At 38.2% G+C, this 17156-nt stretch overlaps 1 protein-coding gene across 1 annotated transcript in view; it reads right to left on the reverse strand.

The window, feature by feature from the left end:
• Positions 1–17156, reverse strand: part of PARD3B (par-3 family cell polarity regulator beta) — a 407455-nt gene that overhangs the window by 369996 nt on the left and 20303 nt on the right. Inside the window, exon 2 of the mRNA XM_031045134.2 lies at positions 11623–11724. Coding sequence (XP_030900994.1) covers positions 11623–11724 — 102 coding nt within the window. The remainder of the gene's footprint in view (positions 1–11622; positions 11725–17156) is intronic.

A 17156-nucleotide genomic window follows, 5' to 3' on the forward strand; every position in this document is an offset into this window, starting at 1 on the left:
GTTGTTTTTTTCATTTCTCAAGAGTAAGGAACATACTGGGGAAAAAGCCAAGTACTGGAAGTCCCAATCACACCCACCATTTACAAGGCAATCAAACATGAACACAAGATCAAGCTACTTCAAAATCTGCTTGTGATTTTTCCTCAATTCTATCACATATGAGTTGAAAATATTTCAAGCATGTTTATATTCTCAGCTATCCTCCACAGAGTGGCTAGTGTTACTAATTAAACAGACATCAGAAAATGGAATGGTTGGGAGCATTTATTCATGAGCTTTACAGGTTTGGGATAATTTTAAAAGGGACTGAATTGCCCCTTTTAATTTTTACTTTTAAAGTAATAAATAAGCCAGAAAAAAAAATCCCCCCTCTTCAAGCAGCATATGCTGCTATCTCTATTAATACAAGGGTAGAGGATTACATTATGTGCCATACTTAGGCTACCAGGAAGCTGACCATAGTCATGCTCACCTCTCCTCTTCTGTTACCAGGTTACCAGCCACGTAGGTCTGCTACAATGTCTGTCCACATTAACTTCCAAGCCCTGTTCTAATACCAGAACACAGTCAAAGCAGACAAGCAAGCAACCTACAAACAATTTATAGCTAATCTTTGTAATGATCCAGATCATTCAGAACCTTTTAATGTAACTCTCATAGTGCCTACTGACAGTTATGTATAATTCTGGTTTTTGAAACAGCCATTGATCAATTAAGTATCACCCCACAAGGATATTCTTTCCAGTCAGCCTACAATCTCCATTTTCAGCTTTTATGCTAACTTTAAAACCTCCAAAATGCAGAATTATTCATATCCTCATTAGTTTTAATGAAGAAAAGCTGGGGTTCCAAATGCTGCAATTATCAGGTTTTCCTCTCCTGCATGTGGCCAATCATCAAGTTTTCTAAACTTTGAAGTGGCACAGCTAATCAGTGTAGTTACAAAACCCTTTATGCTGTACCATAATCCTTTTCCACACAATTACTTCTTTTTGTCCAAGGAGGTGAAAACCAACTCCTGTGCAGTACTTTGTACTTCAAGAAAAATAGCCTGTTGGTTGCCAATATGCATTTAGATGAAGCAGAGTATAAATATAGAAAAAAATAAATACACACACATAACCTAAAACCTGCTTTAAGAGCTGTACCTGTGACACAGGACAAGAGGAACTGTCCAACAGTCACATTCTTCCAGGGGAGCAGAGAGGACTCCAACATGAGCAAGCTGGGCACAAGAATAACCATCCCAGAGTAGGATGGTGCGTAAAGTGGTATACGACAGTCCTTAGGAGTCTTAACTAAACATGTTGTAAGCACTGATGCCCATATTCCCTACCAACAGCAAGCAAATAGGATTTCTTTAAACACAAGACAGTGACGAAAACAGGACTGCAAAATGGCAAGAAAATCCTTGAACCTTGTGAGCTACTACAGCAAAGAAGGCCCAGTTTGACAAAGCATTGCAGGGAATGATGGTCCTAATTTCCCAAGTACATTTTTTTGGTCCCATTCTGGTGTATGTACTATTGCCTAGTAACAAAATTTGAAACAACTGTTATTCCTGTAGTGGTTGCCAACAAAGAACAGGAGCTTCAGCTCCTTCTGTACCACACTAGTACTGGCAGCATCACCTCCCCCCTACCCAGAACAACTGCTGCTTCTTACCTCTTTTTGCAGGCACAGAATCCACAAAAGGAATTACTCTGGGAAACTGTTCTGGATAACAACAGTGTTTTCTGTTTGTGTCAGACTAGCTTAAACACAGATCAGTTCTTGTACAGTTCAAAGGGCAAGAGCAGCAGGACTGGGTGGAGGCACACATCATACTCTTTTGAAAGCAACTGCACACTTAGGACAGCTCAAGGCTGCCAGGAAACCAGAAACCACAACCAAGGCAAAACAAAGCCTGAAAAACATTAATTCTCTTTTAGCGGCCCTAAAAGACTGGAAGCAGGGTCTTCATACACTTAAGCAGAAGCCCCTTTTCCAGAGACATAGGCAACCTATTATGCTATATACACACAGTTGTATGTACCTGGTACCATTCTCCCTTTCCCATGGGAAGATCAGGACAGCATTCTGAAATGGTTTTAGGGAAATGGGAATGTGAATCACTCATATAAGACAGTAAAAAGACCAAACATAGTTACACATCCTTTGCTGTATGTCAAGAGAGCCTCGCAAGGGCTGGAAGGAGCAGGGAAGGTTTCCAAAGAAGGGATTCTGAACACAAAAATGCTGTATCTTTGTATGCTTTCATCTTCACAAAAGCAAAAAAAATATCTTTTAGCAGAGAAAAAAAGAAAAAACCTTTATTGAAGTGCACTTCATATTCGATTTCTTAGATTAACTGCTACTGTCTCCAAATGAACTTACCTTTCCACTTCATGTTTATATATGAAACTCAATAGAAGTCTAGCTATGAAGATGTTACTTGAATTTCCATTAAGTGAATGATGCTGCTATACAGAATAACAAAATATAAGCTCTCATCTAAAAGGAAACATTAAAATTCTTCACCCCTTTATTCATCAGTTACTGTAACCAGTTTGCAGTGATGGGGGCCAGAAGTAAGAACTATAGTTGTATACAAGGATTATAAATAAAGCCAGTGGGTAGTTTTAGCTTCATATAGATCTAATAAGTTGAAACTAAATACACCACACATGGTGATCAAAGCCCCTCACATACTATATTTCACACCTAGCTTCAGCAGTTTAGCCTCAATGTCACAAAGGTAAAGTACACTTAGTGTGTAAAGTTACCGTATTGTTTGCTCATCTCACTACCATTATTCTATACTGACCTTTGGGAACTTCTTCATCACACAGGTTTTATCCTTACAGCTTTGACTGCTATGGGGTAGATATTAGATATAGGTGAAAGTTTAGGAAAACCTTCTTTAAAAGCTGAAGATAAAACGATGTAAGAAACATGCCATCCAAGGAAAAACTTCTCAGAAGTGTTAATATAAAATGCATTAGCTCCATATGAAAGACTCCTCAGATTTTAAGCACGTAAAACATTACGATCAGGAAAGATCTCAGTACTCTGAAATTCATCTCTCTGATTTCTTATCAGTCTCTTTGTGGTCCCAGGAAGGCAAGCAATCATAACTTGAAAGTCCTACTAATATGACCTGAGTCAAGCTAAACCTAGCAGTTTAAGCTTAGGACCTCAATCAACAGCAAATGAGGATGTTTCTTCAGCAAGAGAAAAGCAAGTCTTCGTCTTCTCTAATGGAGGTTCTTCCAAGAAAATGATTTGCAACTTGATTACATTAACTCGATTGCATGCTCTACCATGGTGTATTTTATTATCCTCTACCATGGTGTATTTTATTATCCTCTTGAGAGCTATACCTTAAAGTTAAAAATGCACTGGAAAAAGTTTACTGCTTTAAAAAAGCCACACTAATTATTCTACCCTGTTACATAATCATATAAAAAGTAGCACTCGAGTTCATCAGAAAGTTAGCTTTGATTTTATTTGAAAAAACAGTACCTACTGTTGCAAATGTACCAAGAAGCAACACAAGTCAATAATCAACTCCTGTGTCACCCACCCTTCCCTCCTTACTGCCAGCTATTCTTCCTCTCAGTTTTGGCTTCTGGATTACCTGGCTTACCTCCTAACAGGGAAGGAAACTTTAAAAACAAGGATGCAATTAAGAACCTGAATAGAGTTTGGGGTATAAGAGTAAGAATCAGACTACTAGCACTACAACAGCAAGAAACAGCTCTAACAGCTTCATCATAACTAAAATGAACAAAAACCTACACACACAAAAATCAATCCACCACACAAAAAAAACACACACAAAGGAACTGGTGCACGTGGAGTCAGCATTGAATGGATTCAGTCAAGGGCTTGTAGAAGGGGGCAGCACAGCAAATACATTCACATGCTAGAAAGTGCAGAATATTTTAACACGATTTCATTTTTTTCAGATAGACAACTTATTCCTGGAGGTCATTTCTTGTAACATTTTCCTAATGACACATTTTTATTGAAGGAATTTTTTTAACCTCATTTTTATTTAGCTGATTAGCTAACTTAAAATACACAGAAACAGCACTGCATCCTGACCTTCAAATGTGCACTTATTACATGTGAAGTGGGTTTGTTTTTTTTTTTTTACTAAAGTTGTTGAACTATAGTTCCATCTGCCTTTGAAGAAAGGGAGGAAAACCGACAGATCTCAAGACTTGACTCTATAAATTACTGTAACTGAATTTTACTATTAATGCCATCTTTGCAGAATGATAACAGAATGAACAACTGGAAAGCATTAATACTGAATAGCTATAGAATCCTTTAGGTTGGAAAAGACTATTAAGCTCATTGAGTCCCACTCTTAACACTGCCAAGTCCACCACTAAGCAGGTCCTCAAGTGCCACATTCACACATCTTTTAAATACCTCCAGGGATGGCAACTCAACCATTTCCCTGGGCAGCCTGTTACAGTACTTGATAACCCCTTTGGTGAAGAAATTTTTCCTGATATCCAGTCTAAACCTCCCCTGGCCCAACTTGAGGCTGTTTGCTCTTGCCCTCTTGCTTGTTAGCTCGGAGAAGAGATCTTACACCTCACTGTAACGACCCACTGAGTTGTAAAGAGCAGTGATGTCCCTCTTGAGTTTCCTTTTCTACAGGCTGAGAAACCCCAGTTCCCTCCACCACTCCCCATAAGAATTGTAGGCAGGTTATGAAAACAGCCTTTCTAGATCCTTGCAGAAGACACTTCTAAACTTGCAAAAAAAGATGAAAGCATGTTCTCTTACTCATACACATTGTCAAAAGATATTTTGTGTATGACAGGTGTACCTGGGCAACCTGGCCCAGTGTTTCACTCCTCATCAAAAAATCTCTTCCTCATATCTAGCCAAGCTGAAAGATGGTAAGCTCAAAGACCATTACCCCTCATCCTATCGCAACAGGCTCATTAAAAAGTCTCTCTCCATCTTTCTTTTAAGCCTCCTTAAAGTACTGAAAGGCTGCAAGTACTGAAGTCTCCTCAAAGCCTTCTTTTCTTCAGGCTAAACAACTGCAACTCTCTCAGCCTCCAAAGTATATATAAATAAACCATTATGTGTATAAGTATTTAAGAGCCTGGTTTACTTTATAGCAAGACAACCCAATAAATTATCTTTACACAGCAAGGTTACATTATTTTCACAATACATATCACTCCCTTGGTAAACATTAACATGTGTGTGCTTATATGCACTTAAGTATCCACACGTGTATATAGAATTCTAAGTATTTGTTACATCAAGGAAAATGATTAAAAAGGAATAAGTCTCCCACCAGGTTATGCTTACACAATGAGATGTTAAGCTCCTTTTCATCAGGACATATGAGTGTCCGTTCAACCCACCATTTGTGACCAGATGCACTTAGAATGACCTCCCTCCCTCCATCTCTCTCATTATTTAAGGAACAGCAACTGGAACAGCTTCAGCTGTCAGACCACCAATTAGTGCCCACATGACTAAACACATTTTCAGGTTGAGAGAGTGTTATGGTTGTAGAGTTGACTACTCCCCAAAACGCAAGTAACACAGGTTCCAGAGCTTCCACCTGCTGCATGTTTTTAATACTCTTTTTTAAAATGCCAAATACAAATCAGACAGAGGGATCAGCAGAAAATCAAATTAGAAAAGCACAAATTTCAGACTTACATGTATCTTACATGAAGAGGATTTTAACTCCAAAATCCCCCTTTTTGCATTTAAATAGGAAATCCTATTCCAAAACTATCAGGAATTATATTAGTGTCATAGCTCCACGTTCACAGTCAATTTTAAAATTTCTTTTCCCTCTGAAAAAATTAATGGAATACTAATTATCATAAATGGAAAACTCGGGTAGTTACAGATGTTCAGAGAAGGAGTTCACAGTTCAGAACGTTCAAACACTGGAAAAAATGAGAAGTTTGAAGTCCATCTGGTAAGAACCTATATAAATAGATTTTCACTTTTAAAGTAGGTAGAGGTGATGTAAGTAACCCTTGCAGTATGTTCCAAGACAATATCTATTTTATGAAAAATTACATTACACAACATTAAATATGTAAAAGCTTATTCTTCTTCTAGAATAGGTTAATTCATGCATACAGGCACTGTGTTATGGCTCTAAAGCTATAAAACTGGATTTTCTTTAATAAGCTAAGCAACATTTGACCAGGTGTCTCTTCTTACAGCTATGAACTTATCTTGAAACACACTGCTAGACCTGAAGTTTATGACAAGAATGTTTCCAGTAACCAGGAGCACATGATAGTGTAATTGCACACCCCGGAATGTAATACCACACTTTAAAAATGGTTATTTTAATGATTACGCTAATGAGTTCTGAACTTCCAACCTATGTGCATACAGTTTCATAATTACACAGCTTGAAATCCTCATCAGTAAATCCAAATGCTCCTGAAATCCAAATCATTTTCTAATCTTGAATAATGCATGGCACCTCTACAGCACGAAATTAAAACAAATTTCATAAAAATGCAAAGCTTCATAATCTGTATTCTAAAAGAAACTGCATTACTGAAATAAAGTGTTGCTTAGTAAGTACTAATGATGGGGATTTTTTTTCCTCCCCCTCCCTCTGGTACTCACAGTTCAGATCCCACTTCAAAAATAAACATACTAACTCCTATCAAAATATCTTTTTATACATATATATATATATGGTGGCTCACAGCACACCCTACTACACAAGAGTGAAATCAGACATCTGTTTCCTAAACAAGCACTGGCTCAAAATGGCATAAAACCTTTTCTTCCTGAAAAGTGTGAAAACATATTTTTTTAAAATAGGCTGCAGCTTGACTGGCTTGCATACGATTCCATCACCAGCAAAACCAAAACTCCATCGTCGCCAAAGGACCAGCAAATCAAGGTCTGCAGTTTTTCTGTAACAATGTCCCCCATCCCCAAGGCCTTTTCTGTTTGTTTTTAAATCACAGGTAGAGCCCAGATAAACTCCACAGAGGTTTTTAGCAAGCACTGGCACTGCCCTTTTCAACAACTTCAAAAACCTGTGACTCAAGATGAGGAGAAAAGCCACCATCACAGTCAATGCAAAAGGATAGGTACTTTGTTTTGATCTAGGATTTTCCTGTGTCTCTTCTCCATATTTTAGGGTGTTGACAAGGATAAAGGTCATATTTGAAATGTTCTTTTTAATACTTCCCTGCTTGTAGACACACAATGCACAGTTAATTATCAGGCACCTGAAGAATATTTATACTGGGACTTCCTTGATAGAAGTTACATGAAGGTTTTATTCACAGTAGTGTTGTCTATTTATATCTTCATTGCCCAGAAGCAGCTATGAATATTTAAGTAAACAAATACTGTCAGCAATAACAATTTCATATCCCAATAACTTTGATTAGGGGAAATTACAACTGAAAGATTCTACAAATCATTTATACAAGAAAAACAGAATAACATGACAAACAAGAACACTATCATGCTTTTGCAGGTTGTAAACATGTTATTCAAAATAAAAGTTACATCCATTTTAATGTTTGCCAATTTAGCGTTTGAAAGAAGAATGAATTATTAGTTAACCTTTTTCCTTATCAAATTTTAAGATTTCTATTCATCTCCAATATCTCATTACCGAAACCACAAAATATAAAAGGGAAACCAGAAGCAATCAGGAAGAGTCACAAAGACAAATACCTACACGTATTCTGGCAAAGATACTAACCACAGCTTAAAAATTATACTTATGGAAAAAGCCCCAGACACTAAATCCAAACCTAAGGAACAACAGCCCTTACATACCAGTTTTGTCAAATTTCTTCATTTATCCATGTTGAACATACCATGCTTTTTGATCTACTAATCCCCATTTTACCTCATTAACAACAAGGAACTAAACATGAGGATTGCCTGCCTTGGGGCAACAGCTGTCTCACACAAGGCATGCAAACTTAGAGAAGTATAACCAACACTCTGACAGAAGCACTAAGTATCAAAAGTTTGAAACATGTATTGGCTGCAACCAGTTAAACAGTTAGTAAAATCACAAGCATTAAACCAGTTACTTGACCATGGTACTAACCAACTAAACATCATAAAACATTGAGCATCAAAACCCTGGTCCAGAGCAACATTCACCACCCTGGGAGGAGAGGGCAGGGGAAGCTATACAATTTTTTTTTCTTTGACGCATGCCTTTTTTGGGGCAGATTTTATGAAACATGCAGAGCATCCAAGTTATAATATACCAATATGAGCTACCCTATGTCTACAGCACATTCAAAATGATACCTCCATGTTATATGAAACTAACATCATTAAAGTGCTTTCTGTGCTACCAAACATCTCTTACATTGATTATTCTTTACATGATGTGCATTGTTTTTTCAACTTCTCCAGGGAAAAGTTGAACAATATGCAACAACCTGTAGAGCAGCCTACATAATAAACCACTGCAGCGTATACTTTCAGAGGTAAAAAAACCCTCCGCTATAACTAAGTTATCTTGCTTTGTTTTTCCTAAACAAGTGTAATCTACTGTTGTACAACAAACTGAAGAATAAAAAACTATTCTGCATCCCAGTTATCAGAAAGTTACAAAACCCTAGAGAAAATACTAGGAAGCTCAATTACATAGAATTCTGGAGTTTGAACCACTTTTCTCCAACTTCAATATGCATTACTGGCATACACTGCATATTTCAGAATCAAGCCACATGACAAAGATCAGCATGACATTTTCAGGCTCTGATGATCCATTAAAACAAGCCAGCATAGAGGCCTCTGCTATTCATTTACAGGAGATTTTCAAGCAGCAATACTGTATCTCCCCATTAAGAGAAAAGTGCTCAGAATTCCACAGCCCCCTTTTTTTTTTCCTAAACTCCTGCCCACTTGCTTTCTTATTTTGACTTCATTTTACTGCTTTTCGACCTGCTCGCAGAAATCATTTTCCTTACCACCCTGCACTCTTCAGGAATACCTTCTCTTCTTACCTAAAGGTGGTTTTAGTTCTGATTTCATTCTCCATCTCTTGAGGGATTCAACAGTTGGAGGGAACAGAAACTGTTCAAAGGTGGAATTACTTCATTATAACTTCATTTAAATACACACTGCACATTAGAGTGCGCCATCACTTTCACAGCTGGAATGACAGCCCTGAAGGCCTACAGAGTCAAATCCAGGACAGAAAATTAACTGTTGTACAAGTACTATACCCAGCCAACAGCACTCCCAGTGACGAAACCTGCCTGGAAACAATGTAAAAAGTTCAAAATCCACTGACAGAAAATATGCCTGTCAAGTACTTGGAGAGACATCTCCCTTGTATAATTACATCAATCTTGAAGTTTGTATCTACTTCTGAACCCAAGTGTTTTTGTCATTTTGCTGAGACAACTTTTCCAAACCAGCCTCACACTCACAACTCTGTCACTGAAACTAAAGGCACGTGCAAAGACTTCTGCCTGAAGTAAGGTTTAACAGAGTTACATAGCATCCTTTACAAAATAAAACCACTTCGGCCAGATCTTCAGCTTCTTATGAGGAACATGCATGGGCCCATTAACTATTCTGAACACCCAGCAGTTAATTTCTCTAGCATTTGGAGACCTTCCAGGGTACATGTTTTCTCAATATTGCACTTCTGCTGGTAGAGAACAGAGAAGGAAGAATTCATTGACTTTGCTATTTAATATTTTATTAAATGCTTCGCTAAAATAAGTATTGGAACTACACTTAATTCATATCATCTACTTGATATCATCATTAAAAACACCTCAATGACAGTTACAGTCTCTACAAATCTCGAAAAAATGTCACTGTTTCAGCATTTTATTGATACTGCTTCATGTCCTTCTAAAGCTTCTGCTGCTGCTAAAAAACATTAGTCACCTCTATTTAGCAAAGGCGACATCCAAGCAGAAACCATTTCTAAGACTACAACAGCACTCAGCAGAGTATTAGCACAATACCCATCACAATCACATACCTCTTGTTTCCTTCCACTCTTAAAAAACAAAGCCCACCATACAACCCAAACCACCCCACACTACTTCAAGAGTCTGGTTTTCCAGTGTTTTTATCTGAAGGCAGCCTCAGAACCAGAGTTCCACCTAGAACCATTATAACAGAAGATCCTTAAGCCAACAGCTGTGTATGAACTAGAAACTTCATCACTAACACATATTCAATCAGCAACACCCAACAATACAGTACAGCAAAGGCTCTGACAAGTTAAAAAATTAGATGGTATGTCAAATATTCTGCAAACTACTGCTCATATTTGCGTAAGTATTCCTGTATCAGCACTTCAAACAGAGGAATCCTGGGTGGACACGTTAACTTTTATTAACTGATGAGACCAGGAATGCATCTCCCTTTGATGCAGTATCTCCTTTTATGACACATTATGCTTATGGTCTTATGACAATTTACACTTACGGTCTTATCCTTTATATACAGATATGTCAATCCTTAGAACCCAGTACTTAGTTTTCAAACACTAGTGGAAAAAAGTCTTAGGGCATTTTGAGTACACTTTCAGTAAATATGGACAAGCAAGAAACACAAGTTTGATAAAAAGAACATACACAAAACAGAGCTGCATTGCTTTTAAGAATTCCCACACAAGCCATGATAAAAAGCCACTGAAGTACAACTTAGACAATTTTCTAAGGTACAGAGCAGTATCCCATTAATCATAAGCAAAACACTCCACTTGATATTAAGTCACTGAAGAATCAACAGTATACAAAATTAGCATTTCTATTTGCTATATACAAAATTATTTTAAGTCATCAAGCATACAGCACTGTGAATAGACAGCTATTTGCCTGAAAGTACAGGCATATCCCATGTTTCGATCTTCAGTTTCAAATCACTGGATATATTTCTTCCCCTCTAATTTTATGACTAGAAAAGACAAGGAGAGAAAAAGCAGCAAAGTATTACACCTTATACCCTCCCACCTCCATGCTGAAATAACTCACCAATTAGTTTCCCCAAATGAAATTTCCCTGATAATTACAAAAAATATAAAAGGGGCCTCTTTGCAGCTGCCATTTCTTTCCCTGAAAGGGACATCTATCTTACCTGAATTGAAAGTTAGAGGCTCATAGCTTCTAAAGTTTACAACTGCTTAGACTTTCAGCAGCAAATGACAGGAATTGCTCCTGAAATTCAACACAGTTGAGGCAATTGTTCTTGTTATCACAGGATTTGTCTGTTTATTTTGTCACACATTCAATCATGACATTTGAATGATTCTCAAAAAACAATTTTAAGCAAAGGAAAAAGACTATAAAAGATATTTCAAGTGGCATGAAAAAAGATGTCTTACAAAACTCTCATTCCTCTACCACTGTTTTCATGCAGCAATAAAAAGAAACAGAACTGCTTGAAAAGGTGTCCCCCCCATCCTGTATCTGTCTCTTCCCACCCCACCCACCCACCCAGTTCTACTCCAGAAAGAGAGCTATAGCACCTATGGGCAGACGTGTTTCATTTAGGAACATTTAACACCCACTTCACTTGCCAGATGCCTGAGAAACAAGAAAGTAGCATTAGTTCTTCAAAGAGACACACGAAAAAGCAAAACCAATATTTTTATCCAAGCTCTACCTTATCTTTGTCTTCCACAACATCTGCCAGCACATCATCTGGGTCCAGAATTCCTCCATCTGTATACTCCAGGTGGTGAATATTTACCCAGGAAGCTGGATCCTGTAAGACAGACACAAGACTTGTTAAGCTAACCTTGCATGGTTTTAGCATTGTTCAGACAAAGCAGCTTTGTACCCCATTTGCTTCCCACCTATTTCCCTCTTTAATTGTGGGGTAGAAGCTTGGAGCCAAAATTCAAAATAGAATGAAAACTACAGACACATAACAAGACACTACTTATAGAACACTACACAAAAGATCTTCAAAATTTACATTTCCTTATAATTCTTTATTTAAACAGTTAATGTAAATACATATATGGATGGAATTGCACCTCTGCTGACAGTTTATGGGGGGAGGAGTGTATGCCTGTATTTATATGTAGTTAAAACTCCCATTATTTATTTCTCTGAGGAAGCAGGTCAGGCTACTGTGGCAAAAAAAAAAATGAATAGAATAAATCACAGCTTGCTTTCACAAATAAATGCTCTCAAATTCTAATACAACATTGTGTACCAGATGAAGAGGAATCAAGTTAGCTTTCCAAACCAATGTTTTCCCCATATATTATTACTTCACTTCAGTAACGGGAGCTTAGCCATCGTTCCATTGACCCTGAAGCCAAAAGGTTCAAAATACACTGCTCAGCAGCAAATTCTCCCTGACATGAAATACAAATCAGGAAGCAGACACAGCATCCATAATCACTGCCCTCAAACCTTCCTGTGTATACCTAGCTTCCGAGAGGGACAGGCTATGTGGTAGTTATGTTTGAATCATCTTAACATTCAACCATTTCTCCTATTAAGGCCAGCTATTGTGGTTTAACAAGCACATGGCAGCTCATCCAGTGACAGCAACGAGTTTGTGTACCCTATGGTACCAGCATTGGTTAAGTGTTGAAATGGCACATTTAGGACAGCACACTGAAGAAAGGAAACATGCTTAGTTAAGACTGCAAAGCCGATTTGGGTGTTTCAACAAATATTGTGGAAACTGGCCAGAATATGCTAAAATTAATGGTCATGAAAGTGGCATGCACACATGTAGCTTTGAGAAAGGTTTCAGAAATGGACAAAGAAGAGCACTGCTGATATGCAATACACAAACCCAGTAATTCCTTTATATTACGTCTGTTATCTCTAATTTCTTCTTCCTTGTCAAGTCTAAATAGATCACAATTCTCAGGAACCAAGTGAAGCACAACACACACACTATATAGACTAGCAAGTCCCCTATCACTACATTTGGATATTTCCCATGTAATGAAGACCCTCAAAAGCACAGATATTTCACTCCATATTTATTTATGGTTATTCTATAGCTTTGGCCATTAAGTGATAAAAAGAGCAGATAAATCAGGATAATTCCATCGTAGGTACAGATGTGGATTAATTTGATTATGTCATCAAAAGGCAGCAGTCAAAAAACAAACTGAAAAGCCTTACACTACAATTACCCTGGCATTATCAATAGGTCAGCCCATGATGCCACTAGCAACTTTGCTGTGTGAACTCCAAACAAAATGTTTTGCCTGTTCTGACCCACCTAGGTTCAACAGTCCCGTTTCAATTCTTCCACTCACATACTGGTTTTGGCTGGGCTAAAGTTAATTTCCTTCTCAGCAGCTAGTGCTGGAGCAGTGTAACACAGGGATGTTTTAGTTATTGCTGAGCAATGCTTAGAGAGATTCAAGGGTTTTTCTGGCTCTCACACCACCCCACCAGTGAGTATGCTGGGGGAGCACAGCCAGGACAGCTGATCCGACTGGCCAAAGGCATATTCCATACCATGAAATTTTGTTTTGCCTATTGAAGTGTCTTTATCTCAAGCCCATGGGTTCTCATTTGTACACTTACAATTCTCCTCCCCAGCACACTAGGCAAGGAGTGAGCAAGCAGCTGTGCGGGGCTTAGCTGCCTTAGGTTAACCCACAGTCTTTTTACCCCCTTACACTTCTCTGAGGATTAAGTGTATCTCAAGTACACTTTGGCTTAAGGACAACCACCCAAGTAAGCACATAAAAGTATTTGTAACAGATCTATTTAATCTGTAATTCACCTCTAACTACAGTTATTTCATCTTGCACTGAAACCATCCATTTGTAAAACTGAAAACGTTTGTTCATTGTAAGTATCAGGTGTTCAAAATTAGAAAGTTTAAGCAAATCAACTATGATGCTTTTGTCTCTGCAAGGTGCTGAAGCGTAGACAACTATTAGAGCTCAAAGCTGTTTTAAAGCTCCTGACTTAAGCATTTCTACTATAGTCACAAAATTGTAAGATGAAAAGGAAGAAATGAACTTCTGTGCAACAAGCAAGCAGGTTAACTTAGCTCAAACAATTTCCCTAATGCAGAAACCTTGTGAAAGAGTGTCATTTGACCCTACCAATTAACTTACAAAATACGATTCTCTCAAACTGGAATGCATCAGTAGCCACAAATGTTCCTCCTGAACCTTTTAACTAATGCAATCACAAAAGCTTTTCTGAGTTAGTGACAGTAAAACAGCATATTTGAAAAACGCTCCTCTTAATTCAAACTTCAGCAGCTAACACTTTGTCCTGGGTTCAGCAGTAGCAGTCATTTTTTTCTCCTTCTTGTAGCTGGTGCAGTGCTGTGGTTTGACTTCTGGGCTGGGAACAGTTGCTTGATAGTGAGCACGTTTTGAGAGTGTTTTTGTTCAGCGCCTTTTCTGAGCACGTGCTCTGCCAGGGAGGAGGGGAAGCTGGGAGGAAGGAGAGACAGGACACCTGACCCAGGCTAGCCAATGAGGTATTCCATACCATAGCACGTCATGCCCAGGATGCAACTGGGGGAGAGAGCTGGAGGGGTGGAGCTCTGGGGGGAAATGGAGGAGGGAGCACGCGGTGCTCGGCCGGGCAGGGTGGAGTGAGTTATGGGTCGGTGGCTGGTGAGGTGTTGTATTCTTTTCGCTTGTTATTGGCTTTATCATTATTATTTGTAGTAGTAGTGGCAGTTGTGATTTGTGTTATGCCTTAGCTATTAAACCGTTCTTGTCTCAAGCCGTGGGGGCTACATTCTTTGTATTCTCCTTCCTAACTCTCCAGGAGTTGGGGGAGCAAGGGGGGGAGTGAGTGAGCGAACTGTGTGGATTTTGGTTTAAACCACGACACACTTTTACCTGAAGATAAATTAAAACCTTTTATACGTATTATGATGTTTAAGCATCCTGTAGACAGAATGTAGATGTGAAAAAAAAATAAACAGCTGATGGGAATATTTTGCTCTCAATGTTCCCTTCTATTTGTGATTCAGTAGCTTCATCAACCCAGATGTGTCATGGAAAAAGAAATAAAGAAAAAAGGACTGCAAAAGCTCTACTGTCCGAACAGAATACTGCAAGTTGGCAGGAGACAAGATCAAGACACACAGCCATCCTGAACTAAGCTTAAATTATTAACCTTCTTTTCACTCTGGGCCATGACAAATACAGTAATTTAATGAGTTTGTTAGCGGCTGTATCATGAGAAAGTAGTCTCTAAAACAGTCTGAAAGAACAGAAGATGACATTCCTTACCAATCTTTTGTAGCAAGCAGAGCCAATGTTCACTTTTTTGAAAGAAAGGAATGACAATTCATACTGAAATACAAGAATTAAAGCAGAACAGGATTCAAATAGCTTCCTTATCAGAAAAATACTTCCTAATAGTTTAGGTGCCGCTCCCACAAACACTATGACTCAGGTACACACAGTGTGAAGACACCATGACCTTTTGGTCCTGAGACTTCCCAATTACAGCAACCACCAGAAACTACAAGAAGACTGAACATCTGCTGTGTTAGAGATACAAGTGTGAAACTGGCTTCTATTAAGTTAACCAGAACTTCAGCCCTGCAAGTTAAAAAAAAAAAACCCAGCTACTAAGCACAGAGAGAGATATGCTTCTTTTTACAGACTTGTTTGATGAAGCAAATAGTAACTACTTCTAGACAGCCTAGGTGGAAGAAATTCCCTCTGCACAGTCACAGCAGTGAGAACAGTTCATCTGACCAGCAAAATCACTCACCCATTCCAAAGGGATTTCAAAGTCAGAGAACATTTTCTGTTCTTTGGATGAACTCCAAACACTGCCATGCACAGGATACAAAGTGTCTATATATAAAAAAAACCTAAAATCTATATAGCAATTTCTTCTGTGCTTCTTTACTCCCACCAAGAGACCAGACAACTCCACTAAATAAAACACTGATATTTTAGCTAACCTGCCATATAAAACAAGCCATTAACTACCAGTACATATAAGAGCTGAATGTCTTAAGTCCCAAAAAGTATTTCACCCCATGATGAGTAAGGGATGGACAATAACAGGAGGAAAAATGAATGTGCATGCGTATGTGCGTGCACACACACACACTCATGTTTTATAAGTTATTTAGAACAGGTCTGAAAAATAACTGTGGTACATTCAAGATAGAATCATCGTAAGAGAAATCAAACCTTTCCTTAGAAAAGGATGGTCTTCATTTAAGTTTCTTATGTTTTAGTAAGATACAACCACAAGAACTTCCAGAACACTTCAGCTTTCCATATATTGTAAAACTGCTAGGCAGGAGAAAGCATTTTCAAAGTAACAGGGTAACTTTATTAAAGTATTATCACCAGAGTCCTTGCAAAACAGACAGCTTTTCTGCCTCTACAGTGTTTCCTGAAAGGTCTGAAAGTTGGAACCCAGTAACACAGGTTGTAGGTTGCTGCGGTGTTTGACATGTGAAGGGTTGATCCCAGCTTGCATATGTTTGCTTCAATGAAATAGCACTGCTTCCCTGTTGAAAACAGAAAATGCTGAATTCCTAAGTTTATAAACAATATAGGAGAAGATGACATCTCATTTTCACTCAGGGAAGGGATTAAGAACATATTTACTTGAGAAGGCACTTGCTGAGAAACTATGACATATAAAGCAAAAGAGTTTAAGAACTGTATTCTGAAACACAAAGGTTCTAGTTTAAGATTTAAGTCCTCTTCCAATGAGTGACAGTGTCTAGAATGATTCCTCCCAGTATCTGCTTGACCATCATCACTGGAAAATCATATAGCCAAGAAGGAAGAATTAGTTTCTTGTAAAAATAAAACACTAACAGCAGCCTAGAAGCTGTGGGCAGCTTTCAAGTTTAGTTACCGTCTATCTGTGTTCCTAAATGCTCTCCTGACAGCAGGGTCATTTAGGTTAAAAAACATCTACAGGCTTTCTTCAAAACAGTTCCAAAATATCCTAACAGCACAAGTGGGGAGAAGTTCTCTTACAGCATGGCATATAACCCTTGTGCAGAAGTTTAGCCAAGGTATACAGAACAAACATCTAAATATGTACAGAGAAAGTACAAATAAGTTACTTGGTATAATGCATACCAGCACTTCCCAAATGAATATTGAACAGTTACTCTAATGTGCACTTTACCTTAGGGCTGCAAGTCATGTTTGTGTTTAACATCAAGCCACTTAAAAACTGTTTATCATCATTTCCTTT

Source organism: Melopsittacus undulatus, chromosome 8, assembly GCF_012275295.1.
Source record: "Melopsittacus undulatus isolate bMelUnd1 chromosome 8, bMelUnd1.mat.Z, whole genome shotgun sequence".
Lineage (NCBI taxonomy): Eukaryota > Metazoa > Chordata > Aves > Psittaciformes > Psittaculidae > Melopsittacus > Melopsittacus undulatus.